Source organism: Salmo salar, chromosome ssa16 (genome assembly GCF_905237065.1).
Source record: "Salmo salar chromosome ssa16, Ssal_v3.1, whole genome shotgun sequence".
Classification (NCBI taxonomy): Eukaryota; Metazoa; Chordata; class Actinopteri; order Salmoniformes; family Salmonidae; genus Salmo; species Salmo salar.
Genome location: NC_059457.1, coordinates 46,158,518 through 46,182,535, shown reverse-complemented (window position 1 = coordinate 46,182,535; position 24,018 = coordinate 46,158,518). Strand labels below are relative to the sequence as shown.

General features: G+C 41.5%; 2 protein-coding genes across 2 annotated transcripts; both read left to right on the top strand.

Annotated features, from left to right (window-relative positions):
- Positions 1-471: 471 nt before the first annotated feature.
- LOC106574085 (FRAS1-related extracellular matrix protein 1) lies at positions 472-1,737 on the top strand. Its single transcript, XM_014149625.2, has 2 exons — positions 472-608; positions 1,439-1,737. The coding sequence occupies exons 1-2, from the start codon at positions 475-477 to the stop codon at positions 1,659-1,661; spliced, it is 357 nt and encodes a 118-aa protein (XP_014005100.2). The 5' UTR covers positions 472-474; the 3' UTR covers positions 1,662-1,737.
- A 9,665-nt stretch (positions 1,738-11,402) lies between these two features.
- LOC106574045 (ATP synthase mitochondrial F1 complex assembly factor 1) lies at positions 11,403-23,771 on the top strand. The gene is made up of 9 exons (XM_014149570.2): positions 11,403-11,632; positions 16,727-16,835; positions 18,945-18,998; positions 19,146-19,208; positions 19,326-19,376; positions 19,464-19,511; positions 19,938-20,033; positions 21,158-21,265; positions 23,067-23,771. Exons 1-9 carry the CDS (start codon positions 11,409-11,411, stop codon positions 23,244-23,246), a joined length of 933 nt encoding a protein of 310 aa, XP_014005045.1. The 5' UTR covers positions 11,403-11,408; the 3' UTR covers positions 23,247-23,771.
- Positions 23,772-24,018: the final 247 nt, after the last annotated feature.

Sequence of the window (24,018 nt, the reverse complement as noted above, 5' to 3'; positions counted from 1 at the left end):
GCAGGGACCCTGGGCATCTTTCTTTTGGTGTTTTTCAGAGTCAGTAGAAAGGCCTCTTTAGTGTCCTAAGTTTTCATAACCGTGACCTTAATTGTCTACCGCCTGTAAGTTGTCAGTGTCTTAACGACCGTTCCACAGGTGCATGGTCATTAATTGTTTATGGTTCATTAAACAAGCATGGGAAACAGTGTTTAAACCCTTTACAATGAAGATATGTGAAGTTACTTGGATTTTTACAAATTATCTTTGAAAGACAGGGTCCTGAAAAAAGGACGTTTCTTTTTTTGCTGAGTTTATTTACTTTTTTTTTTTTTATTACTTCAATGTGACTCAAACGGAGGTACAGATAATCACACCTTGATAATGTATTGGCACGTTGCCACTGAAATCCCACCAAACTGTCCTCCCATTCACCCTCTCCCACCGCTCTCCCTGACTCCTCCCCTCTTGGCCCCCTCTGCAGGAATGAGGATCATGTACATGCAGGATGACATGGAAAACCTGAAGGACTCGTTCACCATGCAGCTGACAGATGGCTGCCACACAGTCCAGGGGACAACGAAGATCATCGTCCTACCAGTCAATGATGAAAAACCCTGGCTGCTGAAGTAAGGATAGGAAGGACTCTCTGGGAGGAACACTCTGAGCCAAGAAGGAGAGGATGGGGGGTTGGGTGAGGAAGGGGGGGGGATCAGGACAGAAAGGGGACAGAACGGGGGAAGGGTGGGGGAGGAAGGGGGTCAACAGATACAACCCGTACAGCACATGTGGCGGGTGCAAGGTCGGGATACGTGAGTGTGGACAGGGGGAGGGGAGATAAATCTGTCCTCGAATGAGTGACTGGGAATCAAGTTACATCCTTGACTAGGTCCTCCTCTGTCCTCCTGTTTTTCCTCCTTAGATCAGGAGGGTTTTTTGAGTCAGTGCGTTGGCACTGGTTGCAGTCCATAAAGGCCACATAGGCAGAAGTAATGTGGCTTTTTGGCAGACTCCCGCTTCCTTGTTTGCGGGGCCCTGGTGGATGGCTCTGACAAATCTCTCCTGCTCGCCTGCCTGTTGTTCTATGCCAGGCAGCAGGGGGAAGGAGGGGATCTGGTGTTTGTTGACTTGTGTTCAGGATGAGGACTCTTCTGAGCGTGCTAGGCTAGGTTTAGTGCATGTTAGGCCTCTGTGGTCCTTTCTGCATGTGTCTCTCTGTGGCCCCCAGTGTTTGCCCTACTGTATCTCTGGGCTGGGGCCCCTCAGTTGACTGGTGCTAGTCAGTACTGCTTGAAGGGAGCTGTATATGAGTTGGAACTGGTACCCAATGTTTCTGTGGCCCTCAGTGTCTTTGCTGGTGATTGTACTCTCTCTAATAATGTCTCTCTCTCTTAGTCCCTAGTAGTATGTTTCTTTGTGTGTCTCTATGGTCCTAACCATCTCTGGGATCCTCTGTCAGGAATGCAGGTGTAGAGGTGGACTGTATGGATAGGAAGGTGATCTCTGGTGTGGTGTGGAGGCGAAGACCTGGACACTCGTCCCAGTCAGATCTACTATATCCTCAACACTGGGCCCAGGTTTGGGAAGCTGCAGCTCAAGATGCAAAGCACGACCCTTCTTCAAATGACACTGAGAATCAACTTATTTATAATGTTGTCCCCAGATACACCTTACCCAGCTAGCACACAACGTTCTGAGAACTATATATGTTTCTTGGAGCTTGGTGAGAGCGTGGTTACCCTATGGTTATTTTGCATACAACCTTCCCACAACTTTCTGGGAATGATGCAGAACAGTTGCTTGGCTTTGGAACATTCTCAGCATATTTAATGAACTTAACAAAAAAATGACTTGGTATTTCATTACTTTAACAGAAAATGTCCTATAAAGTTCAAACATGGTTACATTACTTTTTTGGCAATGTTCTCAAATAGTTCAGAGAACATTAAGAAACATTCTTCTGTATGAATGTCAGTACTGCGTCATAAAGATTCCTACAGGTTTCCTCATGGTTTTAATTAAAGTAATGTTCTCAAATTGTTCAGAGAATGTTAAGAAACAATGTTCTTCTGTGGGAATTTCAGTACTTCCACAGAACATTACACACAAGTTCACATGTGGTTATATTTAATGTCATATTTTTACTACATTCTGGCAATGTTCTCAAAAATGTTGTGACTTTTAAGCGATGTTGTCAGAACGTATGGTTCTCTTATATCAGTTCTTGGCAATATTCGGGGAATGTAAAAAAGGAATTCAGGGAACCAGAGTAAAACGAACCTCCCTGCAACCTAAAAATGAAACATTCCCAGAACAGGCAAAACGTTCTGTTTTACCGGTCAGGAAACGTATGTCTTCGTTCTCACAACCAATGTGAAGCCAAAAACATAAGTTCCTACAAAAAAAGTTCCCACAACTTCCAAGGAACCAAATGTGTTAGATGGGTATGTCACCCACCTGAGCTACTCCTGTCCACGTGTCAAAGTAACATTTTAGTGTGTGTGTGTGTGTGTGTGTGTGTATCTATCTGCAGGCACTTTAGCAATCACAACGCATATCAATATACAGTAGTTATTACTTGCAGTTACCTGCTAAAGAAAAGGTAAATAAAGGAAGGCATATTCAGTCACAACCCAATGTACCCAGTATACCAATACATTATACCTCATTAACCCACCAGTGTGAGGTTGACGCACGGCATGGCAGCCATTTTGTGCCTCAACGCACCATGCACGCATCAGCAGCGGCCCAAACCAACTTTCTCCAGCCACTGCGTCTCAGCCATATATAATTGAGTAGGTGGCATTCCCTATAGCCAGGAATGCTTTGTCAGTTGGGTGAGCATGGCATGTGAGGCAGGGAGGGGCAAAGAGGAAGGGCAGCGAGGGGTGCGCCCTTTTGGCTCAGTGGCCTCCAGTCCTGGAGGAGTGGAGGTGAGAAACGCACCGCAGGAAGAGCCACCTCAGAACATGAATAATTGAAATGAAGGGAGGGAACAGATGTTGAGGGTTTTGGTTCCCTCCACGGTTTCATTGTTCTATTTTTTGCCAGTTTTTATTTAAAAAATGTGCTTACATTTTTACCTTTTTGTTTCAGATTTAGCACATTAGCCTACAATTTGAGCTACCAATTCTCCACACTTTTCCTACAGTTCATATTGAGCTAACCTTTTGATTCAAATCAAACTTTATTTAAAGTCCATTGAAAATTGCTATACACACACTTTACAGTAAAACAGACAGTTAAATATAATAAAAAGCAGGTAACACTTACAGCCTGCAGCTATAATGCATTATGATCAAGTTATAATGGGAGTAAGTGACATGTAAGACCCCTTGTAATCTCTTATAATTGACGTCTGTCCTTTGTGACATCGTGCTGGTCACCAGGCCAGTGACCTTGGAGAGAGAGAGGCTCAGACTGACCACAGACATTCTACTGGCCACCGACAAACACATCCACACGGTCCAACTTCCCGGAACACCGCTCCTCACCTTCTCCCAGCTGGACGTGGCAGCCCAGAGAGTGTGTTACAACCATGACAACAGTACACAGCCCAGCAAGACTCATTCAGGTCAGACTGAATGATTGAATTCAAAGCATTCTTGTTCAGTCAGATTTAATTGGATCTTTACATTTGTCTCAAAATCCAGACACAATTATGTCACAAATGTTACAAATATGTCTCCTTTTGAAGTTAAACACCATGAAATGTCAGTTGATTTTGACTGATTTTGGTTGACTGATTTTGGTTGATTTTGACTATAAAAAAGTTAGATTTTTTTTCATCACATGGCCCATCACACGTACATTTGGACGGAGTACTTGAGCATAAAAAGAAGCTCCACATAGCTCATCAAATGCAAAAAATATACATATATAAAAGTCAAGTTTCAAGAGATGAGGGAGCGGTCTTTGCTACAGTATATTAATGGGCTTAAGCTTGGGTGGAGAGAGAGAGACAGCGGGGCGTATGACTGACCTGTCCTTTGCTCTCCACTCCGTCACCCAAAAGCCTGGCGCGCGCACACACACACACACACACACACACATTCCACATTCCACATTCCACCTCGGGGTCAGCTGGGAGCCAGCAGCCCTTCTGCAGCCAAGCCAGACGGTGACAAGAGGAGAGGAGAGGGGGAACACACCCACTGCCTTTGCTCTCTGTCAGAGCGCGAGGTGATAGCCGACCAGCAGGGGCAGTAGTGATGGCATCTCTTAACTGACGCACTGACCCAAAAGAGCAATCAGTCATTTTATCCGCCCGCTACACATCACTCAAATACAAACTGATAACATTTTTAGATCATCCATCTATTTCACTAGGACTATTTCTTCTGGTTTCTGGCTCACCCCAGTCTTAACAAACACATATGAAGGTATCTGACCAGCTTCATTCATGCTGTATTGGTGTGTTACTGTATATTTCTGTTGCAGGGTGACTGGTGGCAGTGTGTGATGGCAGCGGATGAGGCCACACCTGTGTGTCAGAGCAGGGGCTTGGCTGAGGCCCCCAGGCAGAAGGTGTTTTCTATGCCCACTCTCCTGGTTCCTGGTCGCCGTGACAGCGGATGATGAATGGGCATTATTAGGAGAATAATAACAGCGGCTGGTATCGGTTGCCATGCCGGCCAGAAAGGAGTGTACAGACAGACAGGCATCCCTGGGCACAATTACCCAGCAAATATGGGATGATGGAGATGGCAGATGTTGCACCGGTTTGGCTGAGAGAGGGGACCTGTGTGTGTGGTGGCCGGTGTGTTGATTGTCATGGCTGGTGAAGCCTAGGGCAGTTGTCAGCTGCAGGGCTGTGTGTGTGAGGCAGATTGGCTTGGCAGCGGGTTGAACGAGGACTAAAATCTGTCCACACACTGTCCCCATTTCAGCTCCAGTACATTGTCACTGTAGCATGTGGTGGACCATGGACACAACTGTGAACACACACCAAAACTCACCCAGCTTGTGGGAAAGGGAATCTTCAGAGTGATTTATTTCTTTTTAAATTGGAATCGGAATAATAGCTAGTTCTCATGGTAGAATAATGTGAATTATTTGGAGGGGTTTTCGATCATTTAGAGAAATTATTAATTTTGGTAGTTATTTTTCAATGCTATGTCTTTCTATCACACAGACACTGTTGGCCAGTGGCAAAAATGGCCTGATTGCTGATGCTTTGATTCGTACACTTTCTCCATCCATCTTCTTCTGTTATACAAGATGTCCATGAGTCGGCATTAGCCCTTTTAACTGTACCTCTATCTCCTGTGTTTTAATGGACACACCACCACAATAGCACACAGCTAAACCACCAGCTCACCTCAATATACAATCCAACCAACCATAACTTGTTTTTACAACAAAGGTGATCTGTGCTTTCTATGCCGACCTACAGTGCCTTCAGAAAATATTCATACCCCTTGAATTATTCCACATTTTGTTGTGTTACAGCCTGAATTCAAAATGGATTGAATATATTTTGTTCTTCACCCATCTACACACAATAACCCATAATGATAAAATTAAACCTGTTTTTAGAAATGTTAGTAAATGTACTGAAAATGAAATGGAGAAATATCTAATTTACATAAGTATTCACACCCCTGAGTCAATACTTTGTAGAAGCACCTTTGTCAGTGATTACAGCTGTGAGTCTTTCTGGGTAAGTCTAAGAGCTTTGCACACCTGGATTGTACAACATTTGCCCGTTATAATTTTTTTAATTCTTCAAGCTCTGTCAATTTCATTGTTGGTCATTGCTAGGCAGCCATTTTAAAGTCTTGCCTTACATTTTCAAGCTGATTTAAGTAAAAACTGGAACTAGGACACTCCAGAACATTCAATGTCATCTTGGTAAGCAACTCCAGTGTAGATTTGGCTTGTGTTTTAGGTTATTGTCCTGCTGAAGGGTAAATTAGTCTCGCAGTGTCTGTTGGAAAGCAGACTGAACCAGGTTTTCCCTTTAGGATTTTATTTGTGCTTATGAAAAATAAACCTAGACCAGGGTTTCTAACTGTTTCTAGCATGAGAGCTACTTTTTTTTAAATTAAACATGTCGCGAGCTACACATTTTTTCTAGCTTTCAAATAGGCACATTATTTTCTTTCCCCTGCAACTCTTCCCCAGGTCCTTAGTGTACAAGAGAAAGTAGTGCACTGTTCTCTGTCAATATACCTGGTAAAATAATGGTTAATAAAAAACTAAGGAGGTCCCTATATAATCTGTGATTTTCCCCTCAAAATGTTTTCCCAAATTTGTTCTCAGTTATATTTTTTCCTGGTTTTAGATTAGAGTTTTTTTACTCTCAAAATTAGAATTGTTCATAGAGAAACAACCAAATGTGATATTCCCTTTCGATGTCAATGCTTCAATCACATCAGAATAAAAAAAATGTTTAGGTCTGAAAGAAAACTAAACATTTGAGTGTAATTCCCCTTTAATTGCAAATCTAGTGTGCCTTCTAATGTGCCGTCTAGCAATGGTTCAGTACTGCTGCTGCTCATTTCATGGCAAAGTTTGCAAATAGCAAATATATACAAATAATATACTTACTCTTGATATACTTCTGCCAGGTAAGCCTACTTTGCATTTAACATTTAATTGAGAAGGTTTTGGAGAAAGTATTTCTGTCAACCCACAAGACCGATTTCACATCAACTGGCTGCACACAGAGTGATAGACAGACGCCCGCACCACAGACAGAAAGTGATGGAAATGAATTGGCAGATATTGTGTTAGGTTTGGCTTGAGGCCAATAGTGGCTAACCAGGGGTGGGATAATGTCAATGTTGCGTTAGTTAGATAAAGGCTGGGATCTTGTGGTGTTTCATACTTGTGATATTTGTTGGACAGTTTGCAGTGGAACATGTGAAACTTGTTTGGTGAGCTACTCATGGGTGGGCAGCGAGCTACTGGTAGCTCGTGATCGACATGTTGGAGATGCCTGCCCTTGCTGATGACAAGCATACCCATTACATGATGCAGCCGTCACCATGCTTGAAAATATGGTACTCAGTGATGTGTTGTGTTGGATTTTCCCCAAACATAACGCTTGTGTTCTGGACAAAAAGTGTATTTCTTTGCCACATTTTTTGCAGTATTACCAGAGACTTTCTAAACCCAGAGGCACAACATCGCAAGACTTCCTGGAACGCTTGCGGAACAGACCAAACAGACCAGGCCAGGGTTTGAGAAGTAAATGAGAGAAGTGAACAATTCTTCCTTAGTTGTTAATTTTCTCAAAATATAAAAGCCACAGCCTATATTCAAGCCAATGTCTTTAGTATTTGAACATGCTATTACTCCAACCTTGTGAAAGGACAAACTTACACGTTTTAATTTTTGTCAAAAATAACTTTATATCAAAGGAGAGCCTTTGATTTGACGGCCTGCACATGTGCAGTTCGGCACTAGACGACCGTTAGACCCGATGACGTGTTTCTGCACCTGAGCTCAGCTAGCCAACGTCTCCATGACATCACCTACAAGTGTGATCGGGGATTTCTATTGGAGAAGCAGTTTCTGCCTATCTTCATACTGTACTGTCTTTGGTATTACTTAGGTGCCTTTTTGCAAACAGGATGCATGTTTTGGAATATGTGTATTCTGTATAGGCTTCCTTCTTTTCACTCTGTCATTTTGGTTAGTATTGTGGAGTAACTACAATGTTGTTGATACATCCTCAGTTTTCTCCTATCACAGCCATTAAACTAACTGTTTTAAAATGACCATTGCCCACATGGTGAAATCACTGAGCAGTTTTTTTCCTCTCCGGCAACTGAGTTAGGAAGGAAGCCTGTATCTTTGTAGTGACTGGGTGTATTGATACACCATCCAAAGCCTAATTAATAACTTCACCATGGGATATTCATCGTCTGATTTTTACATTTTTACACATCTACCAATCGGTGCCTTTCTCTGCGAGTTATTAAAAAACCTCCCTGATCTCTGTGGTTAAATCTGTGCTTGAAATTCACTACTCGATTGAGGGACCTTACAAATAATTGTATGTGTGGCGTACAGAGATGAGGTAGCCATTTAAAAATCATGTTAACCACTATTATTGAACACTGAACGAGTCCATGCAACAAAAGTGACTTGTTAAGCAGATTTTTACTCCTGAACTTATTTAGGCTTGCCATAACAAAGGGGTTGAATACTTATTGACTTGACATTTCAACTTTTCATTTTTTATTAATTTGTAAACATTTCTACAAACATAATTCCACTTTGACATTATGGGATATTTTGTGTAGGCCAGTGACACAAAATCTCATTTTAAATTCAGGCTGTAACAGTTAAGGGGTGTGAATACTCTCTGAAGGCACTGTACTACACGCCTATACCCAAAGCCAAACTACACGCCTATATCCAAACAAACTTAATCCAATCCACTTTTCCATTTTCTCCCCCACAGCTTCGTGGTTACCAGCGGCATTAGCTCCCATAGCAGTTCTCTGCATTTCACCATAGAACATGGTAATTGGATCCCGCAGTCCCTCAACCGCAATACCAGCCTCCAACTGACAGAGGGCGCTGTGAAGACCATTACAACAGACCAGCTGGAGCTCACAGACCCAGACGCTGCTGTGGGGAACCTGATCTACGCCCTCACCCAGTCCTCCTAGTACGGCAAACTGCTCCTCGAGGGGTACTTACTAACGGTACCCTGTTTCACCCAGACTAATAACAACCTGGAACTGGCTTACCAGCACTGCCAGGGCAGCCCGGACCAGATTGACAGGTTCAGCCTGCTGCCATCAGATGGTACTAACAGAGGATACATAGAGTACATCCTCAATGAGAAGCATTAAGGAACATTTGAATTTCAGTTTACGTCCTGAATTGACTGAATTGAAATGGAATTGACCCCAACCCTGAAGCCTTTTTTCTGTAGCGTCAAGATCCAAATAGACTGAGGGAACATTAGGGTATATCCTTCATTTTCATGTGACACAAAAAAGTATCTAATGTACAAAACTATGGCGGCCACCTTCACCCCTCCTCTAATTTCAGCTCTCTAACCCACTCTTCACAAACAAAAAACATTTTTTCTAACAATTATTTCTACAAACAATAACCTACAATTCCTAAGTAATAATTTCAACATGAGACATCTTTGTAATTGTAGTGAGAGAGAGAGAGAGAGAGAGAGAGAGAGAGAGAGAGAGAGAGAGAGAGAGAGTTATAACCCAGGCCTCCCTACAGTATTGCATGTTAACCTGTCAGGCTGTTGTGGCCAGGTGGATGAAGCTGCTGCCGTGACACTGTGTACCTCGTCCCTCACCTCTCCTGTGGCCAGCCATGCACTCACATATTCTAGAGCGGTCAGCCAGGCGGAAAACCTGCTGGCCGGCACACCCTGGGCCTCTGAGAGTGTGTGTGTGTGTGTGTGTGTGTGTGTGTGTGTGTGTGTGTGTGTGTGTGTGTGTGTGTGTGTGTGTGTGTGTGTGTGTGTGTGTGTGTGTGTGTGTGTGTGTTTTTGCTTGTGTGTGTTCGTGCATGTGTGGGGCGTGCATGCAGGTGAAGCAGCCCAGCCAGAGTTCCTCGGCCTAGTGGAACTCCCCTCTCTGACACTTGGCTAGAGTTATGCTCTGCTACCGTGAGCCAAACAACGCAGCTCCTCTCAATGCTCAACCCCTTAAGACTGTATTCTGCATAAGGTACAGTCACATCATGAATAATATCTACTACAGACCTCAGAAGGTATAATACAGGTACACTCAGTTAATGACAACAAGCAGTACAAATCACTTTTATCCTTTAAATATGTTTAAGCTCTTATTGGTCGCTCTATTGCGTAGTGTGAAATCAGAGAAGACTATATTTGGGCCAAACATAATTTATTGAGTCTGATATTTTCCTAAAATAATGTACCAGAATGTAATACAACATAATAAATATATTTTAAAATATGCATCTTTGATAATTCTACTCTAGAAGTTAACATACAAACGACCAACGGTTCTGCTCTCATGAGACATAATCAGAGTGCCCTCTTGTGGCGTTTTGATAGAAGTGCACATGCCTCTATATTTACTGTAGTCACTAACACTGATTCTGGAGAACCACAGGCTATGCAGGCTTTTGTTCTAGCACATCACTAACATACTTGGTTAATCTAATCACCGAGACATTCATTGGTTGAATTGTGTGTGTTAGTGCTGGGCAGGAACAAAAAGTCTGCACACCATGTGGGTGTCCAGGACCAATGTTAATAACCACAATACATAACTGTAGCCTACTGTTCATTGAACATAGTGCACTTACACCATCTCACCAGAAGAGGCCACTCTCACTACCTGACTACAGAACACAACCGACATACACTGACTGTACAAAACATTAAAAAATATTTAATCTGCTAAATATGCGTATGTGACCAATAACAATTGATGCTGAAGTAATGTATTTCCCACAGAATAATGTTGTTTCTTACCAACCTGACTTGCCTAGTTAAATAAATGTTAAATAAAATAAAAATCTTAACGTTCGCTGAACTATGAGAACATTTCCAATGTCAAACCAGTTGGTGAACTTTCCTAGAACATAAATTAAATGTAGCCATCTTTGAACTTTTACAAAATACCAAGAAACGATTAATTTTTTTGGCAAGTTCCTTAAATGTGCTGAGAATGTTTACAAGCCAAGCAACTATTCTGCACCATTCCCAGAAAGTTGTGGGAAGGTTGTATACAAAATTACCATAGGACAACCACGCTCTCACCAAGCTCTAAAAAACATATGGTTCTCAGAACGTTATGTACTAGCTGGGATACCTCTCAGAAAAAAGATAGGCAATGTGCAGTAAACGTGCCATTCTGTGGTGGGTGGGGATAGGGAAATTAAAAACTACAAATTAGATTTCAGTGCTTGAAAAGGTTTGGCTTGTTTTGTTCATATTTACAGTTATTACCTTTAAGTTTTATTTTATTTATTTATTTATTTAACCTTTATTTAACTAGGCAAGTCAGTTAAGAACAAATTCTTATTTACAATGACGGCCTACCAAAAGGCCTCCTGCGAGGATTCTGGCTGGGATTTGAAAAAGTTATACAAAAAATATATAAATATAGGACAAAAAGTTGCTCTGTATATTTGTCTCATGTATTACTTTTACTTGGGTTACACGCACAGGTGAATTGGAGAATTCTCACATACTCTGTCTGTGCCATTGCTGTTGCATTCCAAGCTTGTTTTGATCCATTCCAAACTAATTTTGAAATGAATGCACATTTTATAGAAGACTGTTCCTTCTGTAGTGATTTTGGGACATTTGTGGATTGAATTAAAATGTTTAAACTACTTAAAATATGTGAAGGCCTATCCATTTAATTGTTATATAGGCCTTTCTCATAATTGTAATTGACACAATACAGGTCCTCGGAACGATTTGTATGTTGACATTGTTTCTTTACGGCGTGTTATTTATGTGCGACGACGGCGAAGGGAGAAAGATGGCGGCGGCCATGGTGCAAATGTCTTGTTTGTACCGTGGGATGCTAGCGGTCAGGGTAACTGGAATCCGACCGCTCATCCCAGGCCTGGTGCCGTCGCAGTTAAGAGCATTTTCTGTGAAGAAGGAGAAAGAGCCGGAACTGGAGGACAATCCATATTATAATAAATATCAGGAAAAGATCAGAAAGCTACGGAGGTAACGTTATAAGCGAAAGAAAAGTCACACGCTAGCAAATATTAATTTAACGTTAGCTTGCCAACTTACCTACATTACATGGCAATAAAACTGGGTACTAGCTAATCTTGGTGTGCAACTTTCACTGTTTGTCAAATTAATTTCCCATGTGTAGTCAGCTAGCCAAGTCTTGCCAACTGTTAGCTAGTAGGGGTGTAATCATTAGTCCAGAACGTTTTGCTACGAAAACGAGTTATTTGACAAATTCAGGTTGGTTTCGTTTGGTTCCTAGTGAATACACCCCTGGTCTCAAGGTTGTATTTATTACGTCTTCGAAAAAAGTTTACCGTTTGACAACCAAACGTAACGGGGAGGAACCTACCTGATTTTGTCAGATAACTACTTTGCCAAAACGTTGTCCGTTTGGAGTAAACGGTTTGTTGACATTTTGCAACCAACAACGTTTTGGAACAATATCCGCATAATGAATGCACCCCAGCTAAATAACGATATCTTGGCTTGTGACATTACATCTTAGTCATTTAGCAGACGCTCTTATCCAGAACGACTTACAGTAGTGAATGCATACATTTCATACATTTTTTTTTTTTTCTTTTTCGTACTGGTCCTCCGTGGGAATCGAACCCACAACCCTGGCGTTGCAAACACCGTGCTCTACCAACTGAACAGCGTGAGATGAAGGGTTATAATGAATGTTGATTGCTGCAGATATGTCATCCTTGCTAATGCTTGGTCGACTGAGTGTGGCGTGTATAGGCTTTTTGTTCCAGTGTAGTACTAGCTTGCTATCTGAACTAGAGGCCTTCATGGTTCCAACCCGATGACCCGGGGTTCCAAAAATCTGTAGTTGACCCTTGGGGTCCTGTTTGGTGGCCACACACCTCAGGTCTGTGTGAAATACTGACCAGACCAAAATTGGTGTTTAGAGTTTTATTTCTATCATATTTACATTTTATTCTTTATTCACTAGAATAGCCGGGCCTCGAGGCATCCCAATTCAGCTGACGCCTGCCTCAACATTCCAATGCTATCACAAAATGTATCAGGTGGTTGTTTATGAAGGTCTTATGTGACATTAGAATACGATAAAAAAAAATGTATTTCAAAGAAAACAAAAGCATTTATTAATCTAAAATGAAAACCATTAACACAATTCAAGTGTTTATTTATAAATAGGCTACATTTTAATATACGCCATCACGAAGAAATCCATTATTTTTAATTTAGACAGGTCTTAAGGAACAATATGGAAATGCATTTAAAAAAAACCCAGAATAGCATATTTTGAATGTAATTATGTTAGTGTTGTGAGTGTTGTGAGTGCCTATTTGTGGAACGCATGGTATCACGGCAATTCTGACAAAAAGGTAGAATTTCAAGCAGAGCTCGTCCACAAATTTTTCTTCTTTGCGAGTTGTTTTTCAAAGATAGGTTATTTGGAAACATCAGAATCTGTTCTTTTTGATTAGTATATAAATATCAACACGTCTTACATGCATGTAACTGTAGGAGGAAGTTGCCTTTTGGTGTTCTTTTGGAGTTCTTTCCAGACCCAGTCCTCCCTGGGCGCTGTGGCTTGGATGACTTTTCTTTCAAATCAAACTTAAGGCTGTATAGGCTAATTCTATAAAAATGGATATATACAGCTCTGGAAAAAATGAAGAGACCACTACAAAATTATCAGTTTCTCTGGTTTTACTATTTATAGGTATGTGTTTTGGTAAAATGAACATTTTTGTTTTATTCTATAAACTACTGACAACATTTCTCCCAAATTCCAAATAAAAATACTGTCATTTAGAGCATTTATTTGCTGGTCAAAATAACAAAATAACAAAAAAGATGCAGTGTTGTCAGACCTCGAATAATGCAAAGAAAATAAGTTCATGCTCGTTAGACCTGGATTATAGTCTACCAAACAGTAGAGTATACAAGTATACTGAGTATACAAAACATTAGGAACACCTTCCTAATATTGAGTTGCACCCCCTATTTTCCTCAGAACAGCCTCAATTTGTTGGGGGCATGGACTCTACAAGGTGTCAAAAGCGTTCCACAGGGATGCTGGCCCATGTTGACGCCAATACTTCTCAGTTGTCAAATTGGCTGGATGTTCTTTGGATGGTGGACCGTTCTTCAACCCAGAAGCTTTGCAGTTCTTGACACACTCAAACCGGTGCGCCTGACACCAACTATCATACCCCGTTCAAAGGCACTTCAATCTTTTGTCTTGCCCATTCACCCTCTGAATAGCGCACATACACCATCCCTGTCTCAGTTGTCTCAAGCCTTAAAAATCCTAATTTAACCTGTTGCCTCGCCTTCATCTACACTGATTGAAGTGGATTTAACAAGGGACATCAATAAGGGATCATAGCTTTCACCTGGTCAGTCTGTCATGGAAAGAGCAGGTGTTCCTAATGTTTTGTACACTCAGTATAGCCTACCTAAATACATTTTTATCATTTTTATCAAAACAGTTTAATACTCTAGAATTTGTCGGTGCACAAAGTAAAAGAATCCAGAATATTAGGTTACAGACTATGCGCTGCTCTGTCTAGCAAGTGGTCATCATCCCATAAAATCATCCTCTAATATTTGGTCACGAGAAATAATAAAACTTTTTTTGAAAATACTATGCTTTAGACAAATTGTTATTTTTGATACAACATAAAATTTGTCAATGTTTTGCTAGTTTCTTCAGCAATACATTTTTTTTATCTTTTGGGATGCATTTTTTATTTTACCTTTATTTAACTAGGCAATTCTTATTTCCAATGACAGCCTAGGAACAGTGGGTTAACTGCCTTGTTCAGGGGCAGAACAACAGATTTTTACCTTGTCAGCTCAGGGATTCTATCTTGCAACCTTCTGGTTACTAGTCCAACACTCTAACCACTAGGCTACCCTGCCGCCCTATTTTGATCCAATACAGACCCGACCCAACTTAGACCCGGGTCTCTCTAATCTATGACATGTTTGGGTCGGATCTGGTCCACCTTGGATCCAAATCTGGTCGGATATATATATATATATATATATATATACTGCTCAAAAAAATAAAGGGAACACTTAAACAACACAATGTAACTCCAAGTCAATCACACTTCTGTGAAATCAAACTGTCCACTTAGGAAGCAACACTGATTGACAATAAATTTCACATGCTGTTGTGCAAATGGAATAGACAACAGGTGGAAATGATAGGCAATTAGCAAGACACCCCCAATAAAGGAGTGGTTCTGCAGGTGGGGACCACAGACCACTTCTCAGTTCCTATGCTTCCTGGCTGATGTTTTGGTCACTTTTGAATGCTGGCGGTGCTTTCACTCTGGTGGTAGCATGAGACGGAGTCTACAACCCACACAAGTGGCTCAGGTAGTGCAGCTCATCCAGGATGGCACATCAATGCGAGCTGTGGCAAGAAGGTTTGCTGTGTCTGTCAGCGTAGTGTCCAGAGCATGGAGGCGCTACCAGGAGACAGGCCAGTACATCAGGAGACGTGGAGGAGGCCGTAGGAGGGCAACAACCCAGCAGCAGCACCGCTACCTCCGCCTTTGTGCAAGGAGGAGCAGGAGAAGCACTGCCAGAGCCCTGCAAAATGACCTCCAGCAGGCCACAAATGTGCATGTGTCTGCTCAAACGGTCAGAAACAGACTCCATGAGGGTGGTATGAGGGCCCGACGTCCACAGGTGGGGGTTGTGCTTACAGCCCAACACCGTGCAGGACGTTTGGCATTTGCGAGAGAACACCAAGATTGGCAAATTCGCCACTGGCGCCCTGTGCTCTTCACAGATGAAAGCAGGTTCACACTGAGCACGTGACAGACGTGACAGAGTCTGGAGATGCCGTGGAGAACGTTCTGCTGTCTGCAACATCCTCCAGCATGACCGGTTTGGCGGTGGGTCAGTCATGGTGTGGGGTGGCATCTCTTTGGGGGGCCGCACAGCCCTCCATGTGCTCGCCAGAGGTAGCCTGACTGCCATTAGGTACCGAGATGAGATCCTCAGACCCCTTGTGAGACCATATGCTGGTGCGGTTGGCCCTGGGTTCCTCCTAATGCAAGACAATGCTAGACCTCATGTGGCTGGAGTGTGTCAGCAGTTCCTGCAAGAGGAAGGCATTGATGCTATGGACTGGCCCGCCCGTTCCCCAGACCTGTATCCAATTGAGCACATCTAGGACATCATGTCTCGCTCCATCCACCAACGCCACGTTGCACCACAGACTGTCCAGGAGTTGGCGGATGCTTTAGTCCAGGTCTGGGAGGAGGTCCCTCAGGAGACCATCCGCCACCTCATCAGGAGCATGCCCAGGCATTGTAGGGAGGTCATACAGGCATGTGGAGGCCACACACACTACTGAGCCTCATTTTGGCTTGTTTTAAGGACATTACATCAAAGTTGGATCAGCCTGTAGTGTGGTTTTCCACTTTAATTTTGAGTGTGACTCCAAATCCAGACCTCCATGGGTTGATAAATTGGATTTCCATTGATTATTTTTGTGATTTTGTTGTCAGCACATTCAACTATGTAAAGAAAAAAGTATTTAATAAGATTATTTCTTTCATTCAGATCTAGGATGTGTTGTTTAAGTGTTCCCTTTATTTTTTTGAGCAGTATATATCTTTTAAAAAAAATAATTTCTAGGTTATTTTTATATATATATTATTATTTCTAGGTTGGGTGGGGATTTTGCGGGTCTCATTTTTGAGACCCAAGAAGACTTCTAATCTGATCTTTCTACTACTCAGTACTTAACCTCCTGATTCAACTAACTTAATCAAGAGAATTCATTGCTTTTTTAGTACTGGGCAGGAACAAAAGCCTGCACATACCAGGACAAGGATTGAGTGACAGTACTAATAACTACTAGCCAGAGCTAACTTTGATATTGTAGAGCTTGTAAGTCTTTTGTCCTGGTCTGGATAATTAAAGGCCTAACTGAAGTCATGACAGTCACTCTCCTCTGAGATGTGTCCTGCTACAAAATACACTGTTCTTTTTACCATTTTGTCTTTCATATCTAGGCTGAACTGTAGCTTAGTTTTGAACTTAGGGATTTCCTAACCAGCCTGTATTTCTTTTTTTCAGTGCCAAACCGCAGGAGTTCAACGCTCGGCTCGAGAAGCGAAATGAAATGAAACGGGAGCCACTCGGACACTCCAAACAATCAGAGTTCGTCAAACTCATGGAGCAGGAGGTAGGTTACTACGTTCTGAGGTGATATTGACCTTAGTCTCTTGGTCTCCAAACTCATGGAGCAGGAGGTAGGTTACTACGTTCTGAGGTGATTTTGACCTTAGTCTCTTGGACCAGACGGCTGATGGCAAGCAAGTCTACAATCTAAGAGAACCCAGTGTTTTGATTTTGGAAATTGACCTCGCAGGCCCTCTATAAGCTGGTTGTCTGGGTGGTTGGTCCTTATGATGCTAGGAAACTTTTAAAAATATATATATTCTGGGTACATGATTTCACCAGACTCATGTGCACAACCATGTAAGCACGAGCTGGGCTGGTATGCGTTAATGGTGTGTATTTACATTGTGTGGTCATGCTTCAGGTTATAGGAATCTGAGTTGAATAAGTTTAATAATCATTCCTAGCGTCATTTGGACCAACCACCCAGTTAAACAGTACAGTAAGTTCCAATGTAATTGGGGAGGTTGTGAGAGGACCGGACACAGCGACGTATCAGACGGTACCTAGCTAGGGTTAGCATTAGCTAGCTATCACCCGCCGACGTATTATGCTTCAGTGCCTAAAGAAAGTGTTCAAACCCCTTGACTTTTTCCACACTTCAGCCTGAATTTAAAATGGATATTCATTGAGGTTTTGTGCCACTGATCAACACACAATACCCTACAATGTGGAATTTTGTTTTTAGAAATTTGCTGAAATGTCTTGAATCAATCAGTTGCATGGACTCACTCTGAGTGCAATAATAGGGGTTAACATGGTTTTTGAACAATTACCCTATCTCTGTACCCGACACATACAATTGTCTGTAAGGTCCCTCGGTCGAGTAGTAAATTTCAACCACAAAGACCAAGGAGGTTTACCAATGCCTCACAGAGAAGGGAACCTATTGGTAGAAAGGTAAAAAAAAAAGCAGACATTAGATATTCCTTTGAGCATGGTGATGTTATTAATAACACTTTGGATGGTGTATCAATACACCCAGTAACTACAAAGATACAGGCATCCTTCCTAACTCAGTTGCCGGCGAGGAAAAAAACTGCTCAGTGATTTCACCATGAGGCCAATGGTGACTGTAAAACAGTTTAATAGCTGTGATAGGAGAACACTGAGGATGTATCAACAACATTGTAGTTACTCCACAATACTAACCTAATGGACAGAGTGAAAAGAAGGAAGCCTGTACAGAATACACATATTCCAAAACATGCTTCCTGTTCGCAATGACGCACTAAAGTGATCAACAACCGCCTTGACAGAGCTTGAAGTCGCTCTGGATACGAGTTTCTGCCAAATGACTAAAATGACAGAGCTTGAAGTTGCTCTGGATACGAGTTTCTGCCAAATGACTAAAATGACAGAGCTTGAAGTTGCTCTGGATACGAGTTTCTGCTAAATGACTAAAATGTAAATGAGTTTTAAAAAATTATAATGGGAAAATATTGTACAATGCAGGTGTGCAAAGCTCGTAGAGGCTTACTCAAAAAGACTCAACTGTAATCGCTGCCAAAGTTGATTCTAACATGTATTAACTCAGGGGGTTGAATACTTATCTAATCAAGATGTATTAGTAGATATCATTTTTCTTCCACTTTGATATTCAAGTATTTTGTGTAGATTGTAAAAAAATATATATATATTATTATTACATCCATTTAATCCCAATTTATAACACAACAAAATGTGGAAAAGTCAAGGGGTGTGAATACTTTCTGAAGGCTCTGTGTATTGACCCTAGTGGTCTAAGGCACTGCATCACAGTGCAAGAGGCGTCACTACAGTCCCTGGTTCGATTCCAGGCTGTATCACATCCGGCCGTGATTGGGAATCCCATAGGGCGGCGCACAATTGGCCCAGCGTCGTCCGGGTTTGGCCGGGGTAGAGCGGAATTGTAAATAATAATTTGTTCTTAACTGACTTGCCTATATAACACCTTTTGTTGGGTGTAATGGATTACCCTCCCCTGCTTAGGAGTGTGTCCCACGGTTGTAGAATTCTTTACGCTGAAACAATGTTTTTGCCAACCCCTAGATGCTCTGACAGCCTTTGTGCCAATATGTCCTACATGCATATAAGGAAACACTGTTTGATTGACATCCATTTATATTTGCAGCTAGAGAAGCGTGACAACCAGGCTGATGGTTCAGGCAGATTCACCAAAGACAAGGTGAGAAGTCAAATCAGTGTATTAATACAATTTGCATAATTCGGTAGAATTTTGTGTACTGCTTTACACTAGGTTTTAAAGCCCATTGCTTTGTATGAGGGTAAATCACCCTGTCCACCTGGATAATACCATTTGTTTCTTGCACAGACCCTAGGATCTATCCTGAATTTGGACTTGATCCAGGATATGTCAGGAGAAGAAATTGCAGAGGTACGTGTTTAAATGTTTAGACTAATTCAAACCTTGCATATCTATGTAAAGTATGTTATTTTTCATGTTTTCATAAGAGGAATAAAATACACAAAAAAACTTTCATTTTGTTTTCAGCTTTGGAGGCAGTATTATGCCACAAAAGACACCATAAGCGCTGTCATACCAGTAAGTTTGCCGTTTTGTCAGATAACACTTTTGACAGTGGTTTAACAAATGCATAATTACAATGACATAATTCTTGCTCTATTTTAGGCTCACGTTTTTGAAGTCATTTTCAACAGAGCTAAGTGCAACCCTGTGGTAAGCATCTCCATGCTTTGTGCCTAGTAGAACTGTACTGTAGTTTGTTCAAAGGTTGATGATAAAGCAGTGTGTTTACAATGACATTGCACACAATTTGTGTGACATGGTGACAGAGCAGATGTGGTTGTTTGAGTAGTAACATGCAGGAAAGGACACTTGATGGCAGTATTGTACAAGTAAAGAAAGGGAAGCTTTAATATTCAGCGCTTCCATAACATGTTAACCACAACCTGAATAATGTATGGACAACAATGAATTGAGATGATTGAATCCCAGCATTTCATTATTTTTTTAGAAATGTTATACTCATGAATCTACTATTGGAACTCATGTTGAATAGTTTTAATCTGTCTGATAGTTGAATACAAAACATTTAAAGGTATTACTCACCTGTATAACAATGTGTTACTCCCCTACATCCAGTTCCTGTATGCGTTACCCCAAAAGGAGGGCTATGAATTTTTCCTGGGGCAGTGGTCGGACCACGAGCTGCATTTCACGTCCCTGATCAATGTCCAGGTAACTCCTATATCATTTCTCTTATAGCTCCTCTTTTAATGTTTTATTTATTTAACCTTTATTTAACTAACCAAGTCAGTTAAGAACAAATTCTTATTTACAATGACGGCCTACACCGGCCAAACCCGGCCAATGCTGGGCCAATTGTGCGCCGCCTTATGGGACTCCCGATCACAGCCGGTTGTGATACAGCCTGGAATCGAACCAGGGTGTCTGTAGTGGCGCCTCAAGCACTGACATGCAGTGCCTTAGACCGCTGCACCACTCGGGAGCCCCTCTTCATCCTAGCTCACCCAAACAGCACCATAGGATTCAACACTGAAAAAATATATAAAAACAACATGCAACAATTTCATATAAGGAAATCAGTCAATTGAAATAAATAAATTAGGCCCTAATCTATGGATTTCAGCCAATCAGAATATATTTTTCCCCACAACAGGGCTTTATTACAGATAGAAATACTCCACGGTTTCATCAGCTGTCTGGGTGACTGGTCTTAGACGATCCCGCGGGTGAACGAAGCCGGATGTGGAGGTCCTGAGCTGGCGTGGTTACATGTGGTCTGCTGTTGTGAGGCCGGTTGGATGTACAGCCAAATTCTCTAAAACGACCTTAGAGGCGCCTTATGATAGAGAAATGAACATTCAATTCTCTGTCAACAGCTCTGGTGGACATTCCTGCAGCAACATGCCAATTTCACATCCCTCAACTTGAGACATCTGTGGCATTGTGTTGTGTGATAAAACATTTTACTGTGGCCTTTTATTGTCCCCAGCACATGGTGCACCTGTGTAATGATCATGCTGTTTAATCAGCTTCTTGATATGCCACACCTGTCAGGTGGATGGATTATCTTGGCAAAGGAGAAATGCTCACTAACAGGGATGTAAACAAATTTGTGCACATTTGAGAGAAATACGTTTTTTGTGCGTATGGAAAATTTCTGGGATATTTTTATTTTAGCTCATGAAACATGGGAACAAAACCTTACGTGTTGCGTTTATATTTTGGTTCAGTATATGATGTATAGAAATACGATTATATTCCTAGATAACTTGTATTATCTGTGGTGTAGATTCTATACTATATTGACTCTGGTGTTTCCCCGACCCCCTCCACAGACCATGGGAGAGCACGCCCCCAGTCAGTTGATCCTCTACCATTATTCTGACCTGCAGAAAGACAAGGGTGTAGTGCTCATGACTGCTGAGATGGACCCTAAGTTCATGGTAAGCTGTTTCTAATAAGCCATTGTACATGATGCAATACCACTTTAAAAATCCATAAAAAAGAATGATGTTGAGGCTAGTGTTATAGGCAGCAGCCCAGTTATACACCACATTCAACAATAGCTTTACTCATACAGGCTGATCACTAATGTACACACACGGCACATTTATCCTCTCTGGGCTAGGCGGGACGAATTCGTCCCACCTACGTAACAGCCACTTGAAGCCTGTGGCGCGATTTTCAAAACCTTAAAAATCCTATTACTTCAATTTCTCAAACATATGACTATTTTACAGCTATTTAAAGACAAGACTCTCGTTAATCTAACCACACTGTCCGATTTCAAAAAGGCTTTACAACGAAAGCAAAACATTAGATTATGTCAGCAGAGTACCAAGCCAGAAATAATCAGACACCCATTTTTCAAGCTAGCATATAATGTCACAAAAACCCAGAAGACAGCTAAATGCAGCACTCACCTTTGATGATCTTCATCAGATGACAACCCTAGGACATTATGTTATACAATACATGCATGTTTTGTTCAATCAAGTTCATATTTATATCAAAAACCAGCTTTTTACATTAGCATGTGACGTTCAGAACTAGCATACCCCCCGCAAACTTCCGGGGAATTCGCTAACATTTTACTAAATTACTCACGATAAACGTTCACAAAAAGCATAACAATTATTTTAAGAATTATAGATACAGACCTCCTCTATGCACTCGATATGTCCGGTTTTAAAATAGCTTTTTGGTGAAAGCACATTTTGCAATATTCTAAGTACATAGCCCAGGCATCACGGGCTAGCTATTTAGACACCCGGCAAGTTTAGCACTCACCATAATCATATTTACTATTATAAAAGTTTGATTACCTTTTGTTGTCTTCGTCAGAATGCACTCCCAGGACTGCTACTTCAATAACAAATGTTGGTTTGGTCCAAAATAATCCATCGTTATATCCGAATAGCGGCGTTTTGTTCGTGCGTTCCAGACACTATCCGAAATGGTAAAGAAGGGTTGCGCGCAATTCGTGACAAAAAAATTCTAAATATTCCATTACCGTACTTCGAAGCATGTCAACCGCTGTTTAAAATCAATTTTTACGCCATTTTTCTCGTAGAAAAGCGATAATATTCCGACAGGGAATCTCCTTTTCGGCAAACAGAGGAAAAAATCACAAAGGCGGGGGCGGTCGGGTCACACGCCTAAGCCCAGAGTCCCTTGATCGGCCACTTGAGAAAGGCGATAATGTGTTTCAGCCTGGGGCTGGGATGACGACATTCAGGTTTTTCCCGGGCTCTGAGCGCCTATGGACGACGTAGGAAGTGTCACGTTAGAGCAGAGATCCTTAGTAAAAGATAGAGATGGAAAAGAAGTTCAAGAAATGGTCAGACAGGCCACTTCCTGTAAAGGAATCTCTCAGGTTTTGACCTGCCATTTGAGTTCTGTTATACTCACAGACACCATTCAAACAGTTTTAGAAACTTTAGGGTGTTTTCTATCCATATGTAATAAGTATATGCATATTCTAGTTACTGGGTAGGAGTGGTAACCAGATTAAATCGGGTATGTTTTTTTATCCAGCCGTGTCAATACTGCCCCCTAGCCCCATTAATCAATTATATCAACAACTGTGAAATGGTAATTAGTCAAGTAGTTGTTTTGTAGATTACAACAATGCCATTCACCTCTGGTATTCTTTACCATAGACCTTTTTCTAATTTATAGCTTGTTTTATTTGGTTTGGTCCAAGTGGAGGAAGGCTTTTAACCAAATACTCCTGTTTTGCAGACAGTACATCTGGCTCAGTGCTTGGCCAATCAGGTGCAGCTGTTCTACGGAACCCAGCGGCAGGAGATTTTTCGATTGGTGGAGACCTTCAACCACAAACCAGCTGACTTTAAACACATGGCAGTGATCGCTGAGTTGGAACAGAGTGGCGTCAATCCTGCGCTCACCTCTGGGAGCTAGATCAAGAGTTGTCAGACTGTGAAATTATGCTCCAATTTACCAAGGGATTGGCACATGGTCATTCATTTGGAGCCAATCTTGCGTTTACTAGAATTATGTATTTTGCTTGGCACTAATGACCTGGTTGACCAGATGCATCATTCAAAATCTATGCTACATTCCTGGGCATAGATGATGTAATGAATCAATGTTATTTAATCTTATCAAAGCCTTAAATGTTATTTTTCACCTTGCCCCTGTCCATCTTACTGTTGTACATGACAGTAGTATTCCTGTCAGAACCCAGTCTGCAACCCATAAGGCACTCTATACTGTACATAGTGCATTACATTTGACTAGAGGTAGTAGTGCTCTATACACAGAATAGGGATCCATTTTTGTGTATGGTGTTTCCCCTTCCAAATATTCTTGTTATTTTTATATAGTATAACTGCAGGAATTTGGCTTTCAAAACAATGAAGTGTACAATGAGATTTCGTACATAAGTATATTTCTACATATAAGTAAACTCAGCAAAAAAAGAAACGTCCTCTCACTGTCAACTATGTTTATTTTCAGCAAACTTAACATGTGTAAATATTTGTATGAACATAACAAGATTCAACAACTGAGACATAAACTGAACAAGTTCCAAAGACATGTGACTAACAGAAATGGAAAAATGTGTCCCTGAACAAAGGGGGGGTCAAAATCAAAAGTAACAGTCAGTATCTGGTGTGGTCACCAGCTGCATTAAGTACTGCAGTGCATCTCCTCATGGACTGCACCAGAT